The sequence below is a fragment of the Platichthys flesus genome, chromosome 5, assembly GCF_949316205.1.
Source record: "Platichthys flesus chromosome 5, fPlaFle2.1, whole genome shotgun sequence".
In the NCBI taxonomy this organism is placed as follows: domain Eukaryota; kingdom Metazoa; phylum Chordata; class Actinopteri; order Pleuronectiformes; family Pleuronectidae; genus Platichthys; species Platichthys flesus.
In genome coordinates, this window is record NC_084949.1 from 28,109,149 (window position 1) to 28,132,438 (window position 23,290).

General features: G+C 50.8%; 1 protein-coding gene across 2 annotated transcripts in view; it reads right to left on the minus strand.

Annotated features, from left to right (window-relative positions):
- Positions 1 to 2,652: 2,652 nt before the first annotated feature.
- The window catches only part of LOC133953977 (spectrin beta chain, non-erythrocytic 1-like), a 24,352-nt gene continuing 3,714 nt past the window's right edge, over positions 2,653 to 23,290 (minus strand). Inside the window, exons 2-36 of one of the 2 annotated variants that reach the window (XM_062388195.1) lie at positions 22,166 to 22,385; positions 19,617 to 19,768; positions 18,858 to 19,031; positions 17,297 to 17,388; positions 16,751 to 16,831; positions 16,538 to 16,653; positions 16,236 to 16,348; positions 15,958 to 16,145; positions 15,625 to 15,742; positions 15,308 to 15,466; positions 14,865 to 15,167; positions 14,578 to 14,731; positions 13,515 to 14,385; positions 13,297 to 13,434; positions 12,399 to 13,155; positions 11,896 to 12,098; positions 11,516 to 11,606; positions 11,290 to 11,436; positions 10,643 to 10,906; positions 10,264 to 10,488; positions 9,997 to 10,086; positions 9,029 to 9,307; positions 8,813 to 8,943; positions 7,936 to 8,140; positions 7,373 to 7,747; positions 6,803 to 7,047; positions 6,587 to 6,725; positions 6,202 to 6,286; positions 5,914 to 6,110; positions 5,443 to 5,549; positions 5,312 to 5,360; positions 4,606 to 4,820; positions 4,332 to 4,505; positions 4,075 to 4,117; positions 2,653 to 3,975 (exon numbers count right to left, since the gene is read on the minus strand). In XM_062388195.1, coding sequence (XP_062244179.1) covers positions 3,772 to 3,975; positions 4,075 to 4,117; positions 4,332 to 4,505; positions 4,606 to 4,820; positions 5,312 to 5,360; positions 5,443 to 5,549; positions 5,914 to 6,110; positions 6,202 to 6,286; positions 6,587 to 6,725; positions 6,803 to 7,047; positions 7,373 to 7,747; positions 7,936 to 8,140; positions 8,813 to 8,943; positions 9,029 to 9,307; positions 9,997 to 10,086; positions 10,264 to 10,488; positions 10,643 to 10,906; positions 11,290 to 11,436; positions 11,516 to 11,606; positions 11,896 to 12,098; positions 12,399 to 13,155; positions 13,297 to 13,434; positions 13,515 to 14,385; positions 14,578 to 14,731; positions 14,865 to 15,167; positions 15,308 to 15,466; positions 15,625 to 15,742; positions 15,958 to 16,145; positions 16,236 to 16,348; positions 16,538 to 16,653; positions 16,751 to 16,831; positions 17,297 to 17,388; positions 18,858 to 19,031; positions 19,617 to 19,768; positions 22,166 to 22,322 — 7,041 coding nt within the window. In that variant the 5' untranslated portion in view covers positions 22,323 to 22,385 and the 3' untranslated portion in view covers positions 2,653 to 3,771. Of the gene's footprint in view, positions 3,976 to 4,074; positions 4,118 to 4,331; positions 4,506 to 4,605; positions 4,821 to 5,311; positions 5,361 to 5,442; positions 5,550 to 5,913; positions 6,111 to 6,201; positions 6,287 to 6,586; positions 6,726 to 6,802; positions 7,048 to 7,372; positions 7,748 to 7,935; positions 8,141 to 8,812; positions 8,944 to 9,028; positions 9,308 to 9,996; positions 10,087 to 10,263; positions 10,489 to 10,642; positions 10,907 to 11,289; positions 11,437 to 11,515; positions 11,607 to 11,895; positions 12,099 to 12,398; positions 13,156 to 13,296; positions 13,435 to 13,514; positions 14,386 to 14,577; positions 14,732 to 14,864; positions 15,168 to 15,307; positions 15,467 to 15,624; positions 15,743 to 15,957; positions 16,146 to 16,235; positions 16,349 to 16,537; positions 16,654 to 16,750; positions 16,832 to 17,296; positions 17,389 to 18,857; positions 19,032 to 19,616; positions 19,769 to 20,775; positions 21,345 to 22,165; positions 22,386 to 23,290 lie in introns of those variants that run through there. The other variant, XM_062388196.1, reaches the window with a different exon arrangement.

Consider the following 23,290-nt stretch of genomic DNA (forward strand, 5'->3'; position numbering starts at 1 on the left):
TTTTCATGTGACCAGAACAGGTCTAACAGAACCCACCGGAACCAAAACCACCTTTCAAGATCCAATAGGACCCTTCAGGAACCAATATGACCCTTCAATATCTAATAGGACCCTTCAGGAACCACTAGGACCCTTCAAGAACGAACAGGTCCCTTCAAGATCCAATAGGACCCTTCAGGAAGCAATATGACCCTTCAATATCTAATAGGACCCTTCAGGAAGCAATAGGAACCAATAGGACCCTTCAGGAAACAGGATGAACCTTCAGGCATCAACCGGAACCCTTAAAAACCAACAGGAACCTTGAGGATACATAAGGAGCCTTCAAGAACCCAGAGGAACCTTCAGGGACTTTCAGGAACATCCAGTGACCAAGAAGAAGCCTCAGGAACCAAGAGGGACTAACAGGACCCTTCAAGAACCAATATGAACATTCAGGAAACACCAGGGACCAACAGGAACCAACAGGAACCTCCAGGAACAGTTTTGCAGAGGACCTTCTGTTAGAATGTTTTCTGATCCGAACCGGAACATTCCCAGAAATCTGTTTGAAGGTCACAAGACGCGAAGGGAAGATTTCAGAATAAAATGCTCGGAACAATTTTCGGAGCACATGCTGGTTCCTGAGCAGAACCGGGACATGAACCGAGGGTCCGCAGCTCAAACTGAAACCGGATTCAAACTGAAGCTTCTGGAGGAAATGATAGCAAATCCCGGCGCCGTCTGTTCGATGCTGGATCGGGAGATTACACCGCCGCTTTACCACAGGAGGAAACCTGCATCCGCTCCATCACACACCGACTGCTGCTGCTGCTCGGAGCCGGAGGAGAGGCGCCACGGCCCGGCACACACCCGGAGCTGCTGCCGGTGCCTCAGACAACCGGAGATCACGGGAAACGGAGAAGGAGAGACGGAATATTAACGGAAATCTCAGGGATCAGCGGCAAGGTCAAGACGGAAATAATTAACAACACATCCGGTTGTCACTTTCAAAATAGAACACTGATCCTGTGCGGAATATGAAAATAATATATTGAGCATCAATAATATTTGCTCCAAGAAAGTACAGCTGATACAAGAGCCCACTGTATTACAACTACTGTGTATCTTCCTGAGAAAAAACACAAATAAAGCATAAATTAAAAACGTATTTCTGCTTGTGCCTGTTTAATACATTTGTGATGTAAATAGAATGAATAATGATCATTTTAATTTCTGTCTTAATTCTTTCTCAATATAATTTGAGTTAAATCAAGAAAAAGCTTCAGTGATTAATGTAAAAAATGCAGAGAACTCATGAATATATTAAAACATCACACAGATCATCTGTGGTTTTTATTGACTCATTCTTTATTCTGATTTATCGTTGTGTGACAAGATTTTAAATCAAATTATTTTGAAGGTCAAACCAGTTTCCGGTCAGTTTGGCGCTAATCTCCGGTAGCTTCCCGCCCTATCGGTTCTAGTGCAGTGGATTCACGAATCAGCAGCCGCAGTGCATGACGGGGTGTGTAGTCACGTTCAGGTAAAACAGGAAATACAAATGTTTGTGTGTTTGTATTATAAACAGAATTATTGTCCTTGTTGTGTGCGAAGGAGCAGGAGTGTGTTAGGCCCTACAGGTGTGTGTTGGGCCCCTACAGGAGTGTGTTAGGCCCTACAGGTGTGTGTCGGGCCCTACAGGAGTGTGTTAGGCCCTACAGGAGTGTGTTAGGCCCTACAGGAGTGTGTCAGGCCCTACAGGTGTGTGTCGGGCCCTACAGGAGTGTGTCAGGCCCTACAGGAGTGTGTAGGACCCTACAGGAGTGTGTTGGCCCCTGGTGGTGTGTGTCAGCCCCTACAAGAGTGTGTTAGGCCCTACAGGAGTGTGTAGGACCCTACAGGAGTGTGTCGGGCCCTACAGGAGTGTGTAGGACCCTACAGGAGTGTGTCGGGCCCCTACAGGAGTGTGTAGGACCCTACAGGAGTGTGTTGGCCCCTGGTGGTGTTTGTCAGCCCCTACAGGTGTGTGTCGGGCCCATACAGGAGTGTGTCGGGCCCTACAGGAGTGTGTTGGCCCCTGGTGGTGTGTGTCAGCCCCTACAGGTGTGTGTCGGGCCCCTACAGGTGTGTGTCGGGCCCCTACAGGAGTGTGTCGGGCCCTACAGGAGTGTGTAGGACCCTACAGGAGTGTGTTGGCCCCTACAGGAGTGTGTTGGCCCCTACAGGAGTGTGTCGGGCCCTACAGGTGTGTGTCGGGCCCTACAGGAGTGTGTAGGACCCTACAGGAGTGTGTTGGCCCCTACAGGAGTGTGTCGGGCCCTACAGGTGTGTGTCGGGCCCGACAGGAGTGTGTAGGACCCTACAGGAGTGTGTTGGCCCCTACAGGTGTCGGGCCCTACAGGAGTGTGTAGGACCCTACAGGAGTGTGTTGGCCCCTACAGGAGTGTGTTGGCCCCTGGTGGTGTGTGTCAGCCCCTACAGGTGTGTGTCGGGCCCCTACAGGAGTGTGTTGGCCCCTGGTGGTGTGTGTCAGCCCCTACAGGTGTGTGTCGGGCCCCTACAGGAGTGTGTTGGCCCCTACAGGTGTGTGTCGGGCCCTACAGGAGTGTGTTGGCCCCTACAGGAGTGTGTCGGGCCCCTGGGTTAAATCAGACTCGGGGGACAAACAGATGGTGTGTAAAGTTCAAGGCTTTAATGACATCGCACAGAGAGCGAGAGAGAGAGAGCGAGAGAGAGAGAGAGAGCTTTAAAGTTACAGGTGCAGTTTCATACATGAGAAAAGCTTTAATGTTCTAACATCTGTTTAAATATTGAAACAGCTTCTTCATTCATATACTGTAGTTTCTGATTGTGCAGTAAGATGGCGCTAACTTCCATACATGTTCGGTACGATAGACAAGCAGCGACAGAGCAACACGAGTATCAAAGAGCAGCTACAAGCAAAGCAGCCCCCCCCGCTGTACCGCCCCCTACTGTCCGCAGCACCACACGCACGTTTACCATGGAACATCAAAGCTTTAGTGTTTATTATACATGTTGATCTTCATCATCAGAAACATCGAAGACAAAGAAAAAGATTCAGAAACCAGATACTTTAGATCCGAGTGAGTTTTCAGGCGACGCTCTGAGAATGACGAAGCATGCAAGTGTCTACAGCACACGCCCCCTGGAAGGTGATTGGCTGTTCTCAAGACAAATAGAAAACGGTGAAAGCGTGACAGAAAACAAAAGAATCAAAATGAAATTCACTCCTGGTCCAACTTCTCACTGGCTAGGGAAGAATGTAGGTTGTCTTGACGACACCTCACAAAATTGAGGAAATAACGAAGTTGGTTTCAAAAAGTAGAAAAATAAGAAAAATTTGGACAAAAAGAAATATGGGCGTGGTCCCTGATGATGTCACAGAGGCTGAGCGAGAGCGGTTCATCGCTGACATTCAACAAAGTGCTCTCAGTTCAGAAAACTCGTAACTATGAACCGCCGTCGGACTCCAGTGACATCACAGATGACCTCACAACAAAGATCTTTAGTTAAAAACATAAAAAATAAACTGAAAACAAACAAACACAGGACGTTGCACTTTGGTGAAACGTTTGATCCTGAACTTTCTGAAGAACAACAAACTGGAGCTGAAAGATGTGAAGACGCACTCGGGAGAAGATTCCAGTTCTTTCTGTTTCCAGATGCAGATGATGAGAATTTACTCATTTTTAAAGAAGCGAGAAAACGACGAGCATGAGAGCGAGTTCAGATCGATGGAGTTTCACCAAAGTGCTGCCGGTTTTTCTTCTACTGCTTCTTCTTGCTGAAGAGACTGAAACGCTTCTCTTTCTCCTTCTCCTTGTCCTTCTCTCTCTTTCCGGGACTCGACTCGGTGGTGAGCGTGACGGCGGCCGGCAGCGTCTGAGCCCGGCCGGACGCCGGCGTGCCGGGCAGAGAGCCTGGAGCCTCGCTGGAGCTCAGGACGGCCGAGATCCAGGTGCTCATCTCCTCCTGGAGGAGACAGCTCAGTGAGCAAAGCTTCCAGAGACAACGTGGAATTTATAATGTCACCAGAAATATTTTTCATCAAATGAAGAAAATGTAACTTACCTCATCTTTGGCTTGAAACAGAAACTCATTTCCATCGTTCACTCTGAGAAGAAGAAGAAGAAGAAGAAGAAGAAGAAGAAGAAGAAGAAGAAGAAGAAGAAGAAGAAGCTTCTTATCACAGTTCTCTTACCTTTATTAACTTTATTAATCAACATGTTCTGTACAGTCAGTTATAAAACAGGAAGTTAAGACCATTTGTCTGATTCATTCTCCATCTTTAATTGAATGAGTGAGAAACAAGATGGCCGCCTCCTCACCTGAGTTTGAAGACATGTTTCTTCTTCTTGTATTCCGAGGCCACGTCGCAGGTGGCCTCCTTCAGGCTGAGGGGAACCTCGTTGTGGTACGGGACGCCCTGAGCCACCGCCTTGGTGTCCTTGTAGAAACCGATTTCCTGGTTATTGATGACACAGTACACGTTGTGCCACGACCTGCCAATCAGAGAGCAGCGGGGTCACAGGTGGATCACAGGTGGGTCACAGCGGGGGGAGGAGTGAGACGTCGGCTGTGGCGGAGGATCTTTGTGGTTACCTGTTGGACGCCTTCTTGTTGTGGCCCTCCCACTCGTGCTTGCGGTGCAGGAGCCCCTCCAGCTGGGAGGGCGGGGCCTCCTGGTGTTTGGACGGCAGCGTGGAGGACAGGCTGGTCTTGCTCTTCCTGCCGGAGGTCGGGGACGGGGTCGGACTCGGCTCCTTGGAGCTCCGCTCGGCCACCCCGTTCACCAGGTCGCCAGCGTCCTCTCCGTCCTGAGCCGAGACAACGGGTTAACGAGGACGACATAACGACGCTATCATAAACAATAAATTAGTTCTGTTAACATTCATAATTAGACATTAACAAACACAGAGAAAGACAAAAACACAATTTAAACTTTTCAACGTTTCTTCAAATCTGCCAAGAACCTGAGTTACAGCTACGGATCTGAACGATGGAAAAGAATCTGTTCAATCGGATTTCATCCACAAGATCTTCCCTCCCTCCCTTCTTCCCTTTCACCCTCCCTCCTTCCCTCCCTCCCTCCTTCCCTCCCTCCCTTCTTCCCTTTCACCCTCCCTCCTTCCCTCCCTCCTTCCCTCCCTCCCTTCTTCCCTTTCACCCTCCCTCCCTCCCTACCTCCCTCCATTTGTTCCTCCCTCCCTCCCTCCCTCCCTCCTTCCCTCCCTCCAGTCTAACACACACTACTCGTTATCTGTCACATCGTTATGACAGTGACTGATTGACGGGGGGGGGGACTGACCCGTGGGGAGTCGTGGTCGGACATCAGGCCGTTCTGAACGATGACGTCGCTGCAGAGACAAAGAGACACAGAGTTGATATGGAGCGGACCAATCACAGCTCTGCTCTGCTCGTCACCTGCAGAGTGTTCACCTGTGCTGCTGTGACTCGTCCTGTTGGATCAGCGGCGGCTCTGGAGACGGCGGCCTCCTCCTAAGCTCCTCCTCTTCCTGCTGCCGCCGCACCTCCAACAGCTCCAACTGAAACACATGCACAGCTGTGATTGGCTGGAGGGAACCACACCTGTCACGTGACGTTCAGATCGTCCAACCACAGGACGACAAAATACACCAAGACTTTTATATTTTCCTCGAACTTCAAACATTATTATTGGACGACGTTGGTGACAGAGAAATGACAGGAAACCATCCACAACCAATCAGCTGCCAGGTCTGCTTTTTAAAAGGAGGAGTGTGATTATTCATATATCTATAATTACAGGTTATTAAAATAATATTATAACAATAATCAGCTTAATGAGTTGCGTCACTTTAAGAGCAGAAACCAAAGATCTAAATCTGAAAACAGTTCTTCTTCATCAGAACATGAAGGTTCTCCGGTTACCGTGGTCAGGCGCTCCAGAGCAGAGAACCTCTCCTCCCAGGTGGCGGCGGACTTCTCGAAGGCCTCGTGGCGTTTGATGAGCTTCTCCACCTCGTCCACGCTCTGTCCCATCTCCCTGCCCGACAGGTAGGGCTCCTGACCCAGCAGCCACGCCTCGGCCACGCCCGCATCCCGGGAGAACTGGTGCACCTCCAGGACTGGGGGGGGAGGTAAAAGGAGTTTTCTTATGAACAATGGAAAACGTTAATTGACAACTGATCATGTAGTTATGAGAAGGCGGAGTCTTACTAAGCCGTAGCCACTCCCATCGATCTTCCCACTTGTCAATCATCTCTTTCCTCTTGTCCGTCAGCTGCAGCAGCTTCTCTTTGATCTGAAACAAACACGTCATCACCTGATGCTGTCGTCCAATCACAGAGGAGAACAACCAGTTTGTCAAATCACATGATTCAGACTCGACACGTCACTGTGATGTAACAGGAAATCATTATAGTGATAAAGATAAAATATGGTCTAAATAAATCTGTAAAATATTATAAAACATTTTCATCTTTTATTCAATGTTTGAACGTTAAACTTCAAACATTGAAACTTTAATTCTGCGACTTCTCACAGAATATTTAACGTTCAGTTAGCGTGCCTCCCTCGACCAGCAGAGGGCGTCCGGCCTCACCTCCTCGGCGGCGTAGTGCTTCCGGGCGAGCAGCGCCTTCCCCAGCTCGATGCAGGCGGTGAAGCTGTCGTTTCGGGCGTCGATCTCGGCCTTGATGCCCTGGTGGTTGTTCATCAGCAGCTCCACTGACGACACGTCTCTGAAACACACGAGCGCAGAGCGTCAGCTAGCGCCGCCCTGCTGGACGACATGTGTTCAGTGTGGGCTGAGCGGTACCTGGGTTTCTCCTGGGCCTCGATGAGTCGGATCACGTCCTCCATCCACAGCATCAGGTCTCGGACCATGCTGAAGAACCTGAACTTGTCCCCGGTGTCGAGGAGGCGGAGCCGGCGTCCGTCACACGCCTCCAGCAGACTCCTCCAGGCCTCCAGCACCTCCCCCTCCCTGCGCTGGATGTCGTCGGCTTTGTCGCCCGCGTACGCTGACTGGAGGCGGACGGCATCGTCCTGCAGCGTCCTCACCTGCCGGGGTCAAGAGGTCAGGTCACAGGAAGTCAGGGGAGTTTAGTTGAATCCATTTTCCCAAGATACTTGTCTGTTTTTATTTATTTGCATCAGCTAGGAAGCTAGCCAACCACGTTAGCATGACGCTAACATTCGTAATTCAGCTGCTGCGTCGACAGATTCTACATCAAAGGAAATAACTGAACAACCTGAATGACGTCATTAAGAAGATGTTTGTGTCCGTGATGCTCCACATGTCAATCATGAGGTGTGATGCAGAATCTGGTTGATGTCAGTTTCTATTCAAGTCCCTATAAACTGAAGGCAAAGCCTGAGAGCTCACCTGTGTTCCCAGCGCCTGGATGTCGTGTTCGAAGGTGGTGTGCATCCTCTGCAGCGTCTCCACCGTGTTCTGGTCTCGTCCCACCTCCTCCGGAAGCTTCTTCTGCTTGTCCACGATGCGCCCCAGGATCTCCTTGGCGTCGTTGTAGAACTTGTGGAGCTCGAAGGAGGCGGCGAGGATCTGCGTCCTGGTGTCGATGAGCTCCAGCAGGTCGGCCCAGGCCTCGTTCAGCCCGTCCTTCCACTCCGCCACCGTGGCAGCGTCCCCGTGCCCGGCGTTGATCAGCTCGTCCGCCAGGCGGTTCACAGCGTCCACGCGCTCCTGACCGATGTTCCCCGTGTCACGGGCAAACTCACGGAAACGTTCCTGCAACATCTGAGCACGCACGCAAGGTCAAAGGTCAGATCGTTAACCAGAGGAGGTCAAAGTATAAATACTTCTCCTTATATTATTCATCATAAACATCGGTTAGCCATTAGCTCGCGCTCTTTAACGTAAGACTTGGTTTGGTCACATGTTTCCGGTCATGTCAGGAGCTGAGGCGTGTTATGATCAGAACGTACAGTTACGTGTTCGTAGTCCTGTCCCAGCTCATGTGACCCGGCCACCACCTCCCGCTCCGCCACCCACTGCTCCAGGTCGTCCACCTCCCGGTTCAACTGGAAGAGGCGGAGCCTCTCGTCCAATTTGCCACGCCTCTCCTCAGACAGGTCCTTCAGGCCGGCGTACAGTTTGTCCACCTGAGACTGACGCATGCTGATCCGCTCACTGACACACACACACACACACACACACACACACACACACACACACACACACACACACACACACACACACACACACACACACACACACACACACACACACACACACACACACACACACACACACACACACACACACACACACACACACACACACACACACAGTGAGCACTGGATGATTGATTGTGTGTGTTGCGGTGTTTGAGCAGGTCACTGGTGTGTGTACCTCTCTGGGTGTGTGTACCTCTCTGGGTGTGTGCACCTCTCTGGGTGTGTGTACCTCTCTGGGTGTGTGTACCTCTCTGGGTGTGTGCACCTCTCTGGGTGTGTGTACCTCTCAGGGTGTGTGCACCTCTCTGGGTGTGTGTACCTCTCTGGGTGTGTGCACCTCTCTGGGTGTGTGCACCTCTCTGGGTTTGTGTACCTCTCTGGGTGTGTGTACCTCTCTGGGTGTGTGTACCTCTCTGGGTGTGTGTACCTCTCAGGGTGTGTGCACCTCTCTGGGTTTGTGTACCTCTCTGGGTGTGTGCACCTCTCTGGGTGTGTGCACCTCTCTGGGTTTGTGTACCTCTCTGGGTGTGTGTACCTCTCTGGGTGTGTGTACCTCTCTGGGTTTGTGTACCTCTCTGGGTGTGTGTACCTCTCTGGGTGTGTGTACCTCTCTGGGTGTGTGTACCTCTCTGGGTGTGTGTTGGACACCAGTCCCCGGCTGGTCTTGGACAGCTGGTGGACGGTCTCGGCGTAGTCCTCCACCGCCAGCTCCACGATCTGATGCTTCTTCAACATGGTGACGGCGCTCAGCTCGTCCTGAAACACACAAGCAGTCGATGATGTCAGAGCTGGTGATCGTGTTGTAGCCGTCAAACAGGATCCAACGCCCGGCCCCCCCCACCTTAGCCTTCTCCTCTGACATCATGTACAGCTCCTGCTCGCTCATCCACGCCTCGGCCTCCGCAGCGTCAAAGTAGTACTGCTGGGCCTCGTGCGCCTCCTCCAGCCGGCCGTGTCGGGACTCCGCCTCCTGCTTGTGCCTCCTCCACAGCTCCTGCAGCTCGGCCAGGCGCCGGCGGATCAGGTCGGTGTTGGAGGACTCGTCGCGCAGGAGGCTCTGACTGCGCTCCAGGATGTCATCGATTCGAGGCTGATGTCCCTGGATCTCCTTCTGCAGAGTCTGAGAGAGGTCAAAGGTCAAACTCCTGCACCGGGTATATTTTCCACATACGTGCTCCTCTGTTCGTGTTCACGTCCGTGATGACAAATCCACGTGGAGCCGTGTGAACACAGTGATGTCACACCAGAAGACACGCCTCTTTCTCTCGTGTTATGGATTTTCATCTGTAAACTCTCGTCAGACAATTTCTATCACACGGACGATTAAAGCTCAAACGTCTCAACTGTGCAAATCATTCACTGCAAATATTTCTTCCTGTCTTTACACTTTATATGATAGTTTAATTACATTCATATGTTTCTGTATTTCTATTTATTTTCTTTCTTCCTTCCACTTCATTGGCTGTTACTTGTTACTTATTACCTGCGGATGTCTTCTGACTCGTTTGGACCTTAATCCTAAAAATGGTTTCTAGTCAGAAACTGACTGCGCCTCAGCTCAGGTGAACATCAGAGCCCTGTGACCTCACACCTGCGACCTCACACCTGTGACCTCACACCTGTGACCTCACACCTGCGACCTCGCACCTGCGACCTCGCACCTGCGACCTCGCACCTGCGACCTCGCACCTGCGACCTCACACCTGCGACCTCACACCTGCGACCTCACACCTGCGACCTCACACCTGTGACCTCACACCTGCACAGAGCTGCTCAGTGAGACACAGCCCGAACATCTCGTCCTCCCACCTGGTTCTTCTTGATGAGCAGCTGGACGGTCTGCAGGTTGTGTCCGTGGTCGGTGGACGTGGCGACAGGCATCCGCTCCTGAACCCACAGCTGGAAGACAAACCATCAACATCAGTGAGAACACAGTGCAGCTGATGGTGTTCTCCACAGTGTCAACAAGATGTGTTGAAAGTGAAACCTCATCTTTTAAATAACACTTATTTTGTGACTCATTTATAAACAAACAATGGACCAGACGTGGGTGGAGTCGGGTTCAGTTGTACGTACGATCTCATCCTCGACATCTCGGTTGAACTGGTGAACTTCTCTGGATTCCACCAGGATGTCCCTGCGGCGTCTCAGCGGCTCCAGCAGCTCCTGGAACTTACTCTCCACCAGCTGCCTCCGCCCGTCCACCTCATCAGCATCCTTCACCTCCTGACCCAGAGCCTTCACCTGGCTCTGCAGCTCCACCACCTCCTTCTGACGCACCTCCACCTGGTTCTCCAGTATCTGCAGGGGGGTGGGGGGGCAGAGTCAGACTGGTACTACTGCTGCAGCTCCACCAGGGGGCGAGTCGAATGGTTTATACAAGAACTTTTTAAGTATCTCAAGTAAAACTAACGAGTCCTTCTCTTTGTAGTGATCATCCGGTGAGGTACTGTACCTGCTGCTTCTTGAGCAGGATGTTGACGGAGGTCAGATCTTTGCCGTAGTCGTCAGACTGGATCTGACCCTCGAGACCCACGAGCCACTTGTCCAGGTCGGTGCAGCTCTGAGTGAACAGCTCGGCCTTGTTGGCATCGAACAGGCACTGAGCCTTTGTCTGCGTGGTGGACTCTAGCTCCTCCCACATGGCGTGGAGCGCTGACAGCTTCTCCTTCACCACCGCCTCCGTCTCCGGCTTCTCTGACACCAGCATCATGCCCTCCTGCACACACACCAACCCAGTGGGGTCTGAATACATTCAAATGAATTGTGTGTTGTGTTGAATTTGTTGGAACTTGATTTATAGAAACGTTGACACCCTGATGGATTCACATTTTACTTTCTTGAAAGATAAGATCTTGTGTTTTCTGTGGCCACCAGCAGAGGAGGATGAACAGCTGCTGCGTGGTTCATGGACTTACAGGTGAGCAAAGACCCAGAGCCTTTCACTGGTGAACGTGGACTGTCCCAGTTCCACCTAAACTGTTTCCTACTGGTCATGGATCATTTCTATTGTTGACTCAAATGTGCTAGATGCTGCAGATCCAGTTCAGGTTTGGTTTAGTGGAACGTGTTGATCCGTTCGGGGTGAAGGACGCTCAGTACCTTCTGGATCTTGTCCAGCCACTCCTTGTTGGACTGCAGCTCGGCCATGAAGGCCTGGTGCTTCAGCCACTTGCTGTGAAGGTTCCTGGCCTCGTCGTACGTCATGTCCTGCGCCGTGAGCATCTTCTCGTTGATCCACAGGGACAGCTGCACACAAACACAAGGTGTTCACTGAAACCTGAAGGGTTCATCCTCTGCATGTGTGAAGTGTAGAGATGAGTCTGACCTCCTGACAGTCCTGAAGGAGCTTCTGCAGGTCTCTGTTGTCCTTCAGCCTCATCAGCAGCTCCACAGCAGCCTCCCTGTTCTTCTTATGCCTGAAACACAGAAACAGCTCAGATCCTGGATTCTGATTGGAGGAAGATTTTCATGGATCACATGATCTTCATTAGAAGATGTTTTTCATCTGATTACATGAAGCACAAGACGTCATTAAGAAAACATCCATCTACCATGGATCTGTGGAAACTGATCTGCTGAGGAAGATCAAGTGATACTAATGAGAGCTCCAGAACTCAACAGACTTTGTGTTGTGTCTTTATTGAAGCTTCTTCTTCCAGTTGTTTCATTAAACATCTCTCAGCTGTAAATGGAGATGATGTCTACCTTTCATCAATGGAGGCGACTCTCTCCTGGATACGTTCTGCGTCGATGTTCCCGTCGCTCGCCAGGCGCCGGCCGGCCTCCACCACACCGTTGATCTTGTCTTCGTTGGCGTCCATGGTGGTCATGAAGTCCTCCTGCTTCCTGATGGCGGCCTCGGCTCCTTCCAGAGTAGAGGGCATCTCAGTGTGAGCCAGGACGTACTCCTGTAAGAAGAAGGAACCCATAATGAAGTCACTCAAATCCAAAGGGTTCATCTGCTGGGGATCAGGAATTGAATCAGGACAACCGATCCATCAGATAAGATCTGCACCAGGTGGACCAAGTTGACATTATGTGCTGATGGTGAGAGATGTTTTCTGAAGACAATGAAATTACAAGAATAATTTGAAGACATGGAGTGAACTTTTGATATTGAACCAAATCAAAGGATCCGAACCAGAAGTTGAGTCAGTCTCTATGTTGAGGCCGGTTTATGAGTGAGGGACGTGGATCTAAGAGGTTACCTGGTTGTTGAGGAAGGCCTCGGCCTGCTTCGTGTCCCTGAGGAACAGCTGGTAAGCATGTGACTGGGTCAGCAGGTTCTGTCGGTTCTCCCACATTTTGTGAAGCTCGTTCCAGCCGGTGTCGAGCGCCTGCAGCCTCTGTCGCAGGAACATGTACTGAGCGTCTGTCTGGCCCTGAGTCACCATCTCCCCCATGTCCCGCATCTTCTGGTAGTCCTCCTCATAGTTCTGGATCTCGTTCTTGATGCCTTCATGCTGAGCCATCAGCTTCTCTGCCTCGGCCAGCGTGTTGGGCATGTCCTCGGAGGCGATGGCGGTCTGAGTGCGGGAGAGCCACGACTGGAAGTCGTCCAGCTCACGCAAGAACTGTTGCAGCTTCCGGGCCTCACCCAAAGACCCCTCACGGTTCTTCAGTGTGTTCTTCATTTCCTCCCAGACAGCATTGATCTCAGCCAGACGGCCTGTGATGGCCTTGGCCTGGTCGGGGTGCTCCTCTGCCAGCCGCTGGGCCTCACCGCGCAGGTCACCCAGTTTGTCCTCAATGGCCGCCAGGTCCCGCTCCATCCCGGTCAGCTTACGCTGCAGGGCCATGACACCAGTGAGATCGTTGCCCAGCTCCTGGGTGGACTCGATGACCTTGGTCTTCTCTTTGATCCAGGACTTGGTCTCGTTGCAGTCGAGGTGGTAGTTCTGCACACCCAGAGCAGAGTTCAGGGACTCCTTCTTCTGGTCCACCAGGTCACGGAACTGACTCCACCTGTAGAGAGGAGAGGATCGTCACTGTCCGAAACTACAACCATGCTCTAAGTTTCAGGAGGTTTACATTGTAGATGAATAGATTTATCATGAGTTTTAATATTAATGAAACACCATCAGTGATCTCGTGGTCCACCTGTACCTGTTGTTCAGTTTGTCCTGCTGGGTCTTGATGTCCTTTTCACTCGGGTGACCATTGTGCATCAGCTGCCGGGCGATCTGGTTCACCACAGCGACCCGAGACGCCTGGTTGTTCATCTCTGGCTCTAGACTCTCAAACCTGCAGAGGACATTCCACCTGAGTACAGATCTGGCTCAAGAAGATGTGACACCACAGATGTGCTGAACCTCTGGTCCTACCTGTGCTGTACAACCTCAAGGTCTTCCAGTTTTTCAGGGATCTCCAAGCTGTTCAGCCACTGCTCCTTCTCATCGATCCACACCTCACATGCGTCGGCTTCACTGAACATCTTGTAGAGCGCCAGAGCATCCTGCAGCACCTGTTTCCTCAGCTTAGTCAGCTCAGCCACCTCCTTATAGCGCTCCTCAATGCCAGCCAGACGACCACGCACCTCCTCTGACTCCGCCTCCTCTTTGGGCAGGGAGGTAGCCTGCTCGTGAAGTAGGTCGATGACTGGCCGGTAGCTAACTACCTCTGCTGCTGCATCCTTGTGTTTCCTGACCAGGGCCTGGGTGGAGAACTCATCATGGCCCGTCTCTCCACTGGAGACAATGCGCAAGGCATCTAACGTCCAGGCATCAACATCATCTGCGTCCGTCTGGAACTGGTGCAGGGCCAGAGCCTCCTCCAGCCTGGTCTTCCTCGCGGCTGCCAGCTGCTCCAGTGCCGTCCACTGAGCCTGCAGGTCAGCAATACGCTCCTGAATCCTGGTGGCACCAAAGTGACCGGCCTGCACCATGGCTTGGCCCTCAGCTATGGTGTGGTGGAGATGTCCAGCGCGGCCGGTCATCTCATCCTCCAGAGCCCGCTGCTGGCTGAGGAGGCGCAGCGCCCCCGTCTGGTCCTTGCCATGTTCCAGAGAAGAAAGGATCTGCTCCTTCTCACGGATCCAGCCCTCCTCCTCAGCCATGTCCCAGTAGAACTTCCAGAGGCGACGGGACTCCTCCAGGCGGGCCCGGCGCTCGGCAGCCAGCTGGATCAGCTCCTGGTAGCTGAACTCCAGGTGGGACACTCGGTCCTGGATGACCTGAGGGTCGCAGGGTCTGTAGCCTGGACAGGAAGACCAGTATCATCACTTCACCATTATAGCTGCTGTGAAATCATTTTAAATGTTGACTCCTTTTACCGTCAACGATGGGGACAGACCTTCACTGCTTGGCTTCATCAAAGTAGAAAACTAAGTCATTTTATAATAATTTAGAGACAAACTCTCTGAGGACAGATGTGTCTTCCACTGCTCACCACTGTCGCTGCCGGAGTGCTTGTTGGCGTTCGTGGTGACCGCCTTCACCCGGTCGGCCTGGATCCCGATGTCGGCCTCCACCAGGGAGTGTTTCTGCAGCAAGTCCTCCACACCCAGCAGATGCTTCCCATAATCCTGGGACAGCAGCAGCATCTGGAAAACAAAACAAAGAGGAATCAGCTTCTCGCTCAAGATGATCGTTACAAAGAGGTTTCCCCTGGTTCCCGTCTGAACTCATCCTCCACCAGTCTGCACTAGATGCACAGAACTGGAAATCCATCGGTACCTTCATTTCATCCATCCAGTCCATGATGTACAGCATCTCCTGGAAGACTCTCTGCAGACCCAGGTTCATCTCCAGCCGCAGTCTGCGGGCCTTCAGCAGCTCCAGCAGATACTCCCACAGCCGGATCACGTTGTCCTTCCTGGCGGTGATGCGTTTGATGTCGTGGTAGTGCTCCGCCTCCAGCTCCCTCGCCACGGCCACCACAGCCTGGACACGCTCCTCGTATGCGGAGATGTCCGTCTCAATGGCCTCATGCTTCTTGGTGGCCGCCTCCACAGCCTGGAGGTCGAATCCAAAGTTGTCCTAGAGGGAGATGAGGAGACATTATCACTTTATAAATGGCCCCACATTTATTTGTTAAAAGATAAACGTCTGGGCGTCTTTGCAGAACCTGGCGCAGTGTGACTCCAGCTGTGAAGACCACCTGCTGTGTGTCCCCTCACCTGTGACACCAGCCTCTGGTTCTCACTGAGCCAGGTCTCCCTCATGGCCGCCTTGCGGTCGAAGCGTCGGGCCAGTTGTTCCAGTTTCTCCTGACGAATCAGCTCCGTCCTCAGAGCCAGCTCCCTCTCGTGCTCGGCCTTCTCCAGCCGCTCCCAGGCCTGAGGAGCACAGACAAACATCAGAACGCTTCTTCATAAAGGTATCAATGAACAGTCATGTGACTTCATCAATCAGAACAGTGAACTCCAGTCAGCTGGTGCATGAAGACAGAAGGTGAGAAGTCGTTCCTTGAGACGTGTCTCAGAGCAGCTCGGACCTTGTTGATGTCAGAGATGAGTTTTCCCTCTCGGGGCATGTAGACCTTCTGGTTGTTGGCTCTCATCTTACTCTGGATGGTGAAGAGAAGAACCTCCAGGTTTCCCTTCTCTGTGAACCTGAGGGAAATGAGGAAGAAGGATGGAGCGGGTGAGGAGGTGGACTTACAGGACGTACAGGACATTTTCATGACAATAGAAAACTGATGGATTTGAACAACTCCTGCAGGAGGCCTGTCAGTTAACTGCAGCATTAATGGGTTTGATGGGCGGACTGGACGGGGGATATGGACGAGGACAGGGGTCAGAGGTCAAGTGAAGGTAGAGGTTCTGACTTCGGAGGTTTCTCCACGGTGCGGTAGGTGTTGAAGGCCTGGAGCTGCTGCTGCACTCCGACCAGCGAGTTGGCGAACTTCCTGTTGTTGAGGATGATGATGGTCTGCTCGATCCACTCCAGCAGGTCCGACGCCAGAGACTCGTACTTCTCGACCATCTTCTCCGTTTCGATGGCGTTGTCCAGAACCTGGAGAAGAAGAAACATCAGAGCAGGAACATGTGAGACGAGGTGCATGGCGTCTCTTTGTGCCCCCCCCCACACGGTGCTTTCACTGACCTTCCCGATGCGTTTGCCCTCGACCTTCAGAGCCTTCATCTTAGAGAAGTAGTGATAGTACGTCACCACGTAGGTGATGACCGACTTCTCATCAGGGTGGTCCACGCTGATGTCTGAAACACAAACATCATTGGTTCATGTGTGTCGGACCGGGACATGTGACTTTCACGCCGCTCTCACACAACATCTGTATGGGCGGGGTTTCTGAATGTGGGCGGACTCTCTTTGTGTGGGCGGTGCCTCTCTGTAAGTGGGTGGGGTCTGTGTGAGTGTGGGTGTGTTCTCGTGTGGGCGGGTCTCACCCTCGGGGTCCAGCAGGCTGGTGAGGCCCAGGTGCTGCTCTGCCAGGTTGAAGGCGTTCTGCAGGTTGTGGTGAGCGTTGGACTTTTTCAGTTTGTCAAAGTCGATCAGATCAGGCCTGAAAAAAGAATAATACCATATTTAAACAAACACAGGTGACGACACAGAGCAGTGGACGATGAAGACGATGAAGATGAGGAAGATGAGGAGGTCACCTGTGTTTGTGGATCAGAGCGTTGAAGGCCATCCCGTCTCTCCAGCTGGTGCTGAAGTTGTGAATGTTCACGTTGGGATACCTGAAGACAATCAACACGATGATCACATCGGTTCACACACACTCATACAGTACACACACACTCATAGAGGACACACACAATCATACAGTACACACACAATCACACAGTATATGAAACAAATATTCAGTCTGACATTTGAATTAGAATTAAAAATAGTAAAATACCCTGAACAAATAAAACATGAAAAAATAAACCACAATCAATGCAGTATTTGGAGGGGCCTGTGTGTGAGCGAGTGGGGGCGGGGCCTGTGTGTTTGAGTGTGTGGGGGCGGGGCCCATGTGTGAGTGTAAACCCCGCCCTCTTTATGAAGGGGAGGTGTTTGACGCAAAAGAAGCAAGAAAAATAATTAGTCGCACTATAAAATCTTTAGTGTGACGGGCTACTACACAGCATGTGTATAAATTGTGTTCATTGTTTGTACAGTGTGTACAGTGTGTGTACTTTGTGTATATTGTGTCTCACCCTGCCGTCTTCATCTGACACCACAGCAGCAGAGCGTCTTTAGCTGATCTCTTCTCTTTGTTGTCTTCAGTCTCCACCCGGATGTCCTGGATCTGAAGAGACATCACACCTGTCACACCTCCACCTGTCACATCTCCACCTGTCACATCTCCACCTGTCACACCTCCACCTGTCACACCTCCACCTGTCACACCTCCACCTGTCACATCGGTCCACCTGTCACACCTCCACCTGTCACATCTCCACCTGTCACATCGGTCCACCTGTCACACCTCCACCTGTCACACCTCCACCTGTCACATCTCCACCTGTCACACCTCCACCTGTCACATCTCCACCTGTCACATCTCCACCTGTCACACCTGTCACACCTCCACCTGTCACATCTCCACCTGTCACACCTGTCACACCTCCACCTGTCACATCGGTCCACCTGTCACATCTCCACCTGTCACACCTCCACCTGTCACACCTCCACCTGTCACACCTCCACCTGTCACATCTCCACCTGTCACATCTCCACCTGTCACACCTCCACCTGTCACATCTCCACCTGTCACATCTCCACCTGTCAGACCTCCACCTGTCACATCTCCACCTGTCACATCTCCACCTGTCAGACCTCCACCTGTCACACCTCCACCTGTCACATCTCCACCTGTCACATCTCCACCTGTCAGACCTCCACCTGTCACATCGGTCACACCTGTCACACCTCCACCTGTCACATCGGTCCACCTGTCACACCTCCACCTGTCGCATCGGTCACACCTGTCACACCTCCACCTGTCACACCTCCACCTGTCACATCGGTCACACCTGTCACACCTCCACCTGTCACATCGGTCCACCTGTCACACCTCCACCTGTCACATCGGTCCACCTGTCACACCTCCACCTGTCACATCTCCACCTGTCACACCTCCACCTGTCACATCGGTCACACCTGTCACACCTCCACCTGTCACATCGGTCACACCTGTCACACCTCCACCTGTCACATCGGTCACACCTGTCACACCTCCACCTGTCACATCTCCACCTGTCACACCTCCACCTGTCACACCTCCACCTGTCACATCTGTCACACCTGTCACATCTGTCACACTTTACACCTCCTGATGTTGCCATGTAGACAGAGTGAGGTCTCAAGCTCTGATTGGAGGATTGTATTAGCGACGTGGCTGCTGATTGGTTCAGAGCCATGTGAGTCAGGAACGGGTCAAAGGCTGATCCAGGATCTCCCTGCTCTGTGTCTCCATGACGACAGTGTGGTGTCAGTAGAGCATGAATGGTGGACTTTACCCTGCAGGTAAATAACTGACAGAGGAGCTCGACCAATCACAGCGGTCACAGTCCTCCAGGATGCCTGGCGCCTGTTTACACTATAAAAAATGACTCTACTGGAATTACACTTGTTTGATTGGTTAATTGTCTAATGATGTCAGAACAGGGCGGAGTCAGGAGAGCTTGAGATGAGAATTCATTTTTAACAGATGAGACACGACTGCAGGTGTGACCTGTTTAGATATCCCCCCCCCCCCTCCACCCCCCCTCTTACCTGGAAGCGCAGGATGATTGTCCAGATGAGGCCGAGCGTCAGGCGGTGGTTTCCGTCCACGATGTCGTGACACCCCATGTTCTCCAGGTGAACCCGCTGCTCCTTCAGGAACTGAAGCGCTTTGTCCACGTTCTCCAGACAGTGGATACGCATCCGGCCTTTGGTCGGCTTCGGCTGGAGAGAGGACGACCAATCAGGAGTCAGTCGCAGCTGTCAATCATGATGTCTCAGATAGTTTTGTATCAGCAAATAAAGAATTCAAACCAAACTGATCAGAAACACTTGAACCATCACTTGAAATGACAGAAACCATCTTGTCTACATCTGTAGTCCCATCTGCTAACATGGGGGAGGCGGGGTCTAGGCCTATACTTCAGCCAGACACCAGGGGGCGATCAAGACGTTCTCTGTCTGCTCCACACAGGTTCTTCTTCCTGATTTATTATAACTCTAAATCAGTAAGTGTTTGATTAATGATTGATAATCAGTATTCAGCTTCCTCTTCGGTCAGCTTCTCGCAGCAAGAGAAGAAGACATGTGGATGTGTGGTTGGTAAAGAAGTGTCAACACAGGAAGTGGAGTGAACGAGGATCCACTGGGGACGAGGTCTCATCAGGACGCCTGAACACAAGATCCTCCATGTGCCAAACACAGAAAACAGGAAGTAGAAGACTGGTTCAGAGCTGAGACCACGCCTAGTGTGTGTCTGTTGTGTGTCTCACCTGACAGGTGTGTGTGTATTGATTGTTTGTGTCTCACCAGTCTCTCTCCGGACAGAACCTCCAGTAGTTTGATGAGCATTCGCCCGTCTCTCAGATCCATGTAAAGATCAGTGATTCTGCACGAGACTCTGGACAAGTGAGAGTTCACCCATTTAGTGAAGGTCTTCTTCTGCACCGCCTCCCGCTCATCTGCACACGCACACACACACACACACACAAACACACAAACACACACAAACTCAGTAAAGACAGTTTTTGCATTTTCACTAAACATTTTATCACTTTACAGGATTTCCCACACACAACATCTTTATCAGTCGTGAGTCGATCATCATTTTTAACCACATGCTTATAAATATAAATTATTAAAACAATGTGATCTGATTCATATTTCTGTCTCTCTGTCTCTTTAAGAGTTATTCTGGTGTTTGACCTTTGACCCAGAGGAAACAGGATGTGAGGCGTAAAGCGTTTCCTTCGTCCAAAGATCCAATCAGCAGCCACTCCCCATAGTCGGACGCAACCTGAGCAACACTTTCATATTTACGTACTTTTAATGCATGAATCTTACTTCCTGTTCGTCCCCTCCAGGTCAAACCAGGCTCCGCCCATTGACAGAATACACATTGATTCTCCACATCCCGCTACACACCACACAGGAAGTTGATACAAAATAAAAGCTTGGTCCCTCTTTTGTTAAAACTCATCTTAAAACTAATCATGCATTAACCAGGTGGCGAAGAGGCCCCTGGGATCAGCTTGGACCTCACCAGGTTCCAGGGCCCCGGCTCAGTTACATCATAGACCAGAACCTGCAGCACTTCAAACCCTGATCACTCAAATCCACCAGGTTCACGTTGCTTTGACGCGAGTGGCGCCACATGCCTCCTGAGACGTTTGAGAACGTGGGTCTGATCTGGAGAAGAAGACGATTCTCGCCAGCCTCAGACTTCACAGGTCACATGACACAGCTTCAGCTGAGAGGCCTTCAGCAGCGTTCATGTTCCCCTCAGGATGAACTAGAAAAACACTTTTCCTCTGGCGCCACATCAATTAAAACTGATGCAGGCCATGCACACACACTCCCTCTCTCACACACACACACACCAATTATCCTATAAACCCTCAGATTTGTCTCGGGGGGCATTAAGGACCTCTGACCTTTGACCCCTGCTGGATCTGACTCGTCTTCTCACCTTGCAGCTGTTTGAATCGTCCCTCCAGCAGATTGTAGTTGAGCTGCTGCTGAGCCGACTCCAACGACGCCCACTCCTCCTCCATCCCCCCCCAAATATCCACAACCAGCGTTTGTGTGTCTGTGTGTGTGTTTCTATGTGTAGAGACAAAACTCCAGATAAAGATTAATCCAACTGACAAGGAGACGTCCTCAGATCAGATCAAAGAGTTTCAGTCTCATGGAAACGAAGACAATTCTTCATAAAGTTCAAACTTTCCTCTTAAAATAAAAAAGTTCAGCTGATTTGAAATAAACAAAAACAGCTGAAAAGAATCTGGAAATCCAAAAAGATTCACAGAGAACACGTCCGTGTGTTTCAGGAGGTGAGAGGAAAGAGTCCAGAGGTCAGAGTGACGCCGAGCGCAGCGAGTGTGTCTGAGGTGTGTGTCTGAGGTGTGTGTGTCTGGTGTGTGTCTGAGGTGTGTGTCTGATGTGTGTGTGTCTGGTGTGTGTTTCCAGCCCTGCCCAGCATCAGCAGCTTCAGCCGCTCATTCTTCTTCTGCTGCTCGTTTTTGTTGCTGCTGACGGATTTCACTGATTCCCTCCAGAACGCACACACTCCACACACACAAGCCCCGCCCACTGCATACAAAGAGGGAAAGCCCCCCCCCCCCTTCTCTGTAAAAATACACTGTTAAAAATAATTGAAGACAAAATTAAAGGGGTGGTTCTGTGGATGTAATCAAGATCAGACTGTGACATCATCATGACATCACAGCTGGGGATTAAATACTGTTTCTACTTTTGTTTATGTTTTAATTTGTTTTATTTTGAAAGTGTTATTTTTTTCATTTTCTGGGCAAATTTAAATGTAATTAAATATAACAGTCATATAATATATATTTTTTTACAGTGTAGATAGTGTGTGTATGTGTGTGTGTGTTGAGGAAGGGAAACACACAAATCCACCAATGAATTTGCAGCTTGACAATGATGTCACTAAGGGTGTGAAGGGGAGGGGGTGTTTCCCCCTATTGTTCATTCACATTCCAGACAAACAAACATCCTGTAAAACACACACACACACACACACACACAGACACACACATACACACACACACACACACATGCACACGCACAAACACACACTTCCTTCAAATTGTAAAATCTTGTGTGTAATGTATTTAACGTCTACACTGATTTATTTGTGTGGTCCTTGTCCCATCTGCTAACCTGGAGGAGGCGGAGTTTGTGACCTGCACAGCAGCCAGCCACCAGGGGGCGATGTTTCGGCTTCATTGTCGTTCCTCTTTTTACAGTGTGTGGATCGAACATTCAGAAACATTGAACATTCATCTGCAGACGTATGACATCACAGCCTGGAGCCAATCAGGCGGAGCGGTTCCTACCTGCGAGCGCCTTGATGCGGGAGCGCTCGAACAGCCGGGCCGAGCTGTTCTCATTGTCCCAGTCGTCCTCCCACCGGTTGTTGACCGTGTCGTTGCTGCTGCTGTACTGCTGCTGCAGCTCCAGGTGGTCGAACTCGGCGGCCACCGTGGTCATCATGACCTCTGACAACGCCTCAAGGTCAGCGAGGACACGTCCACATCGAAGGCTACAGGCCGAGACCTGCCAGAGCACAGACAGGAAGTTAACAGAGGGGAAACTAGAACTAAGGATAAAAGTCTAAAAGAGGTTAAACTAAACTTTGTTTTAATAAAAATCTACTTGAGCTGAAAATAAACATCATTTTATTTTGATTTGATTAATTATTGTTGCGTGTGACACGTAAACATCACGTCCACATGTTTCCAGATGTTTACACACATGTGGACGTATCAGGTCTTTACTTCATTTATATAAACTCCTGTTTATATTGTTTCTATCTCTGATTAAAACAGAACATTTCAACCCAATGGAATTAACAAAGAATTATCTTCTGAGGCTCAGAGCTCCTCCTGCTGGACACAGCAGCTCTGACCGCTCTGGCTGTTGTGGGTCCACATGTGTATGGTTGTGTATTTGTTCATAGGTTTACATTAAATTTGGATCAACAGCAGCAGAGGCTCATGGGTAATGTTCAATCCTATCAGAGCTATTGGACTGAGCAGCAGCAGGAGCCATTACTGCACTCATAAGACGTCCTGAGGGACACAGTCCATTAATGGACAGGACTTCCCAGAATCCTCTGCTAGATGATGGAAATGGAGCAGCAGCGTCTCAGGAGGACAGAGGTCAGAGGTCACAGAGGTAGAGCAACTAAAAAGTACAACTTAGTCTGACAGTGTTTCTACAGAAGCCCAGACTGGACAAACTAAACCTTTGGAGATTTCATGACGACTGAAGCTACGACAGGTTCTCTCGCATGTTTGGAAGAAGGGGGGGGGGGGGGCGTGTTCAGCTGCAACATGATACTTCACCACTAGATGTCACTACATTCTACACAATGGACCTTTACATCTGATTTAATATGAACCATCATTTTACATCAAACAGAGAAGCTACAAATATTGGAGATAAAAAACTTGTTACTG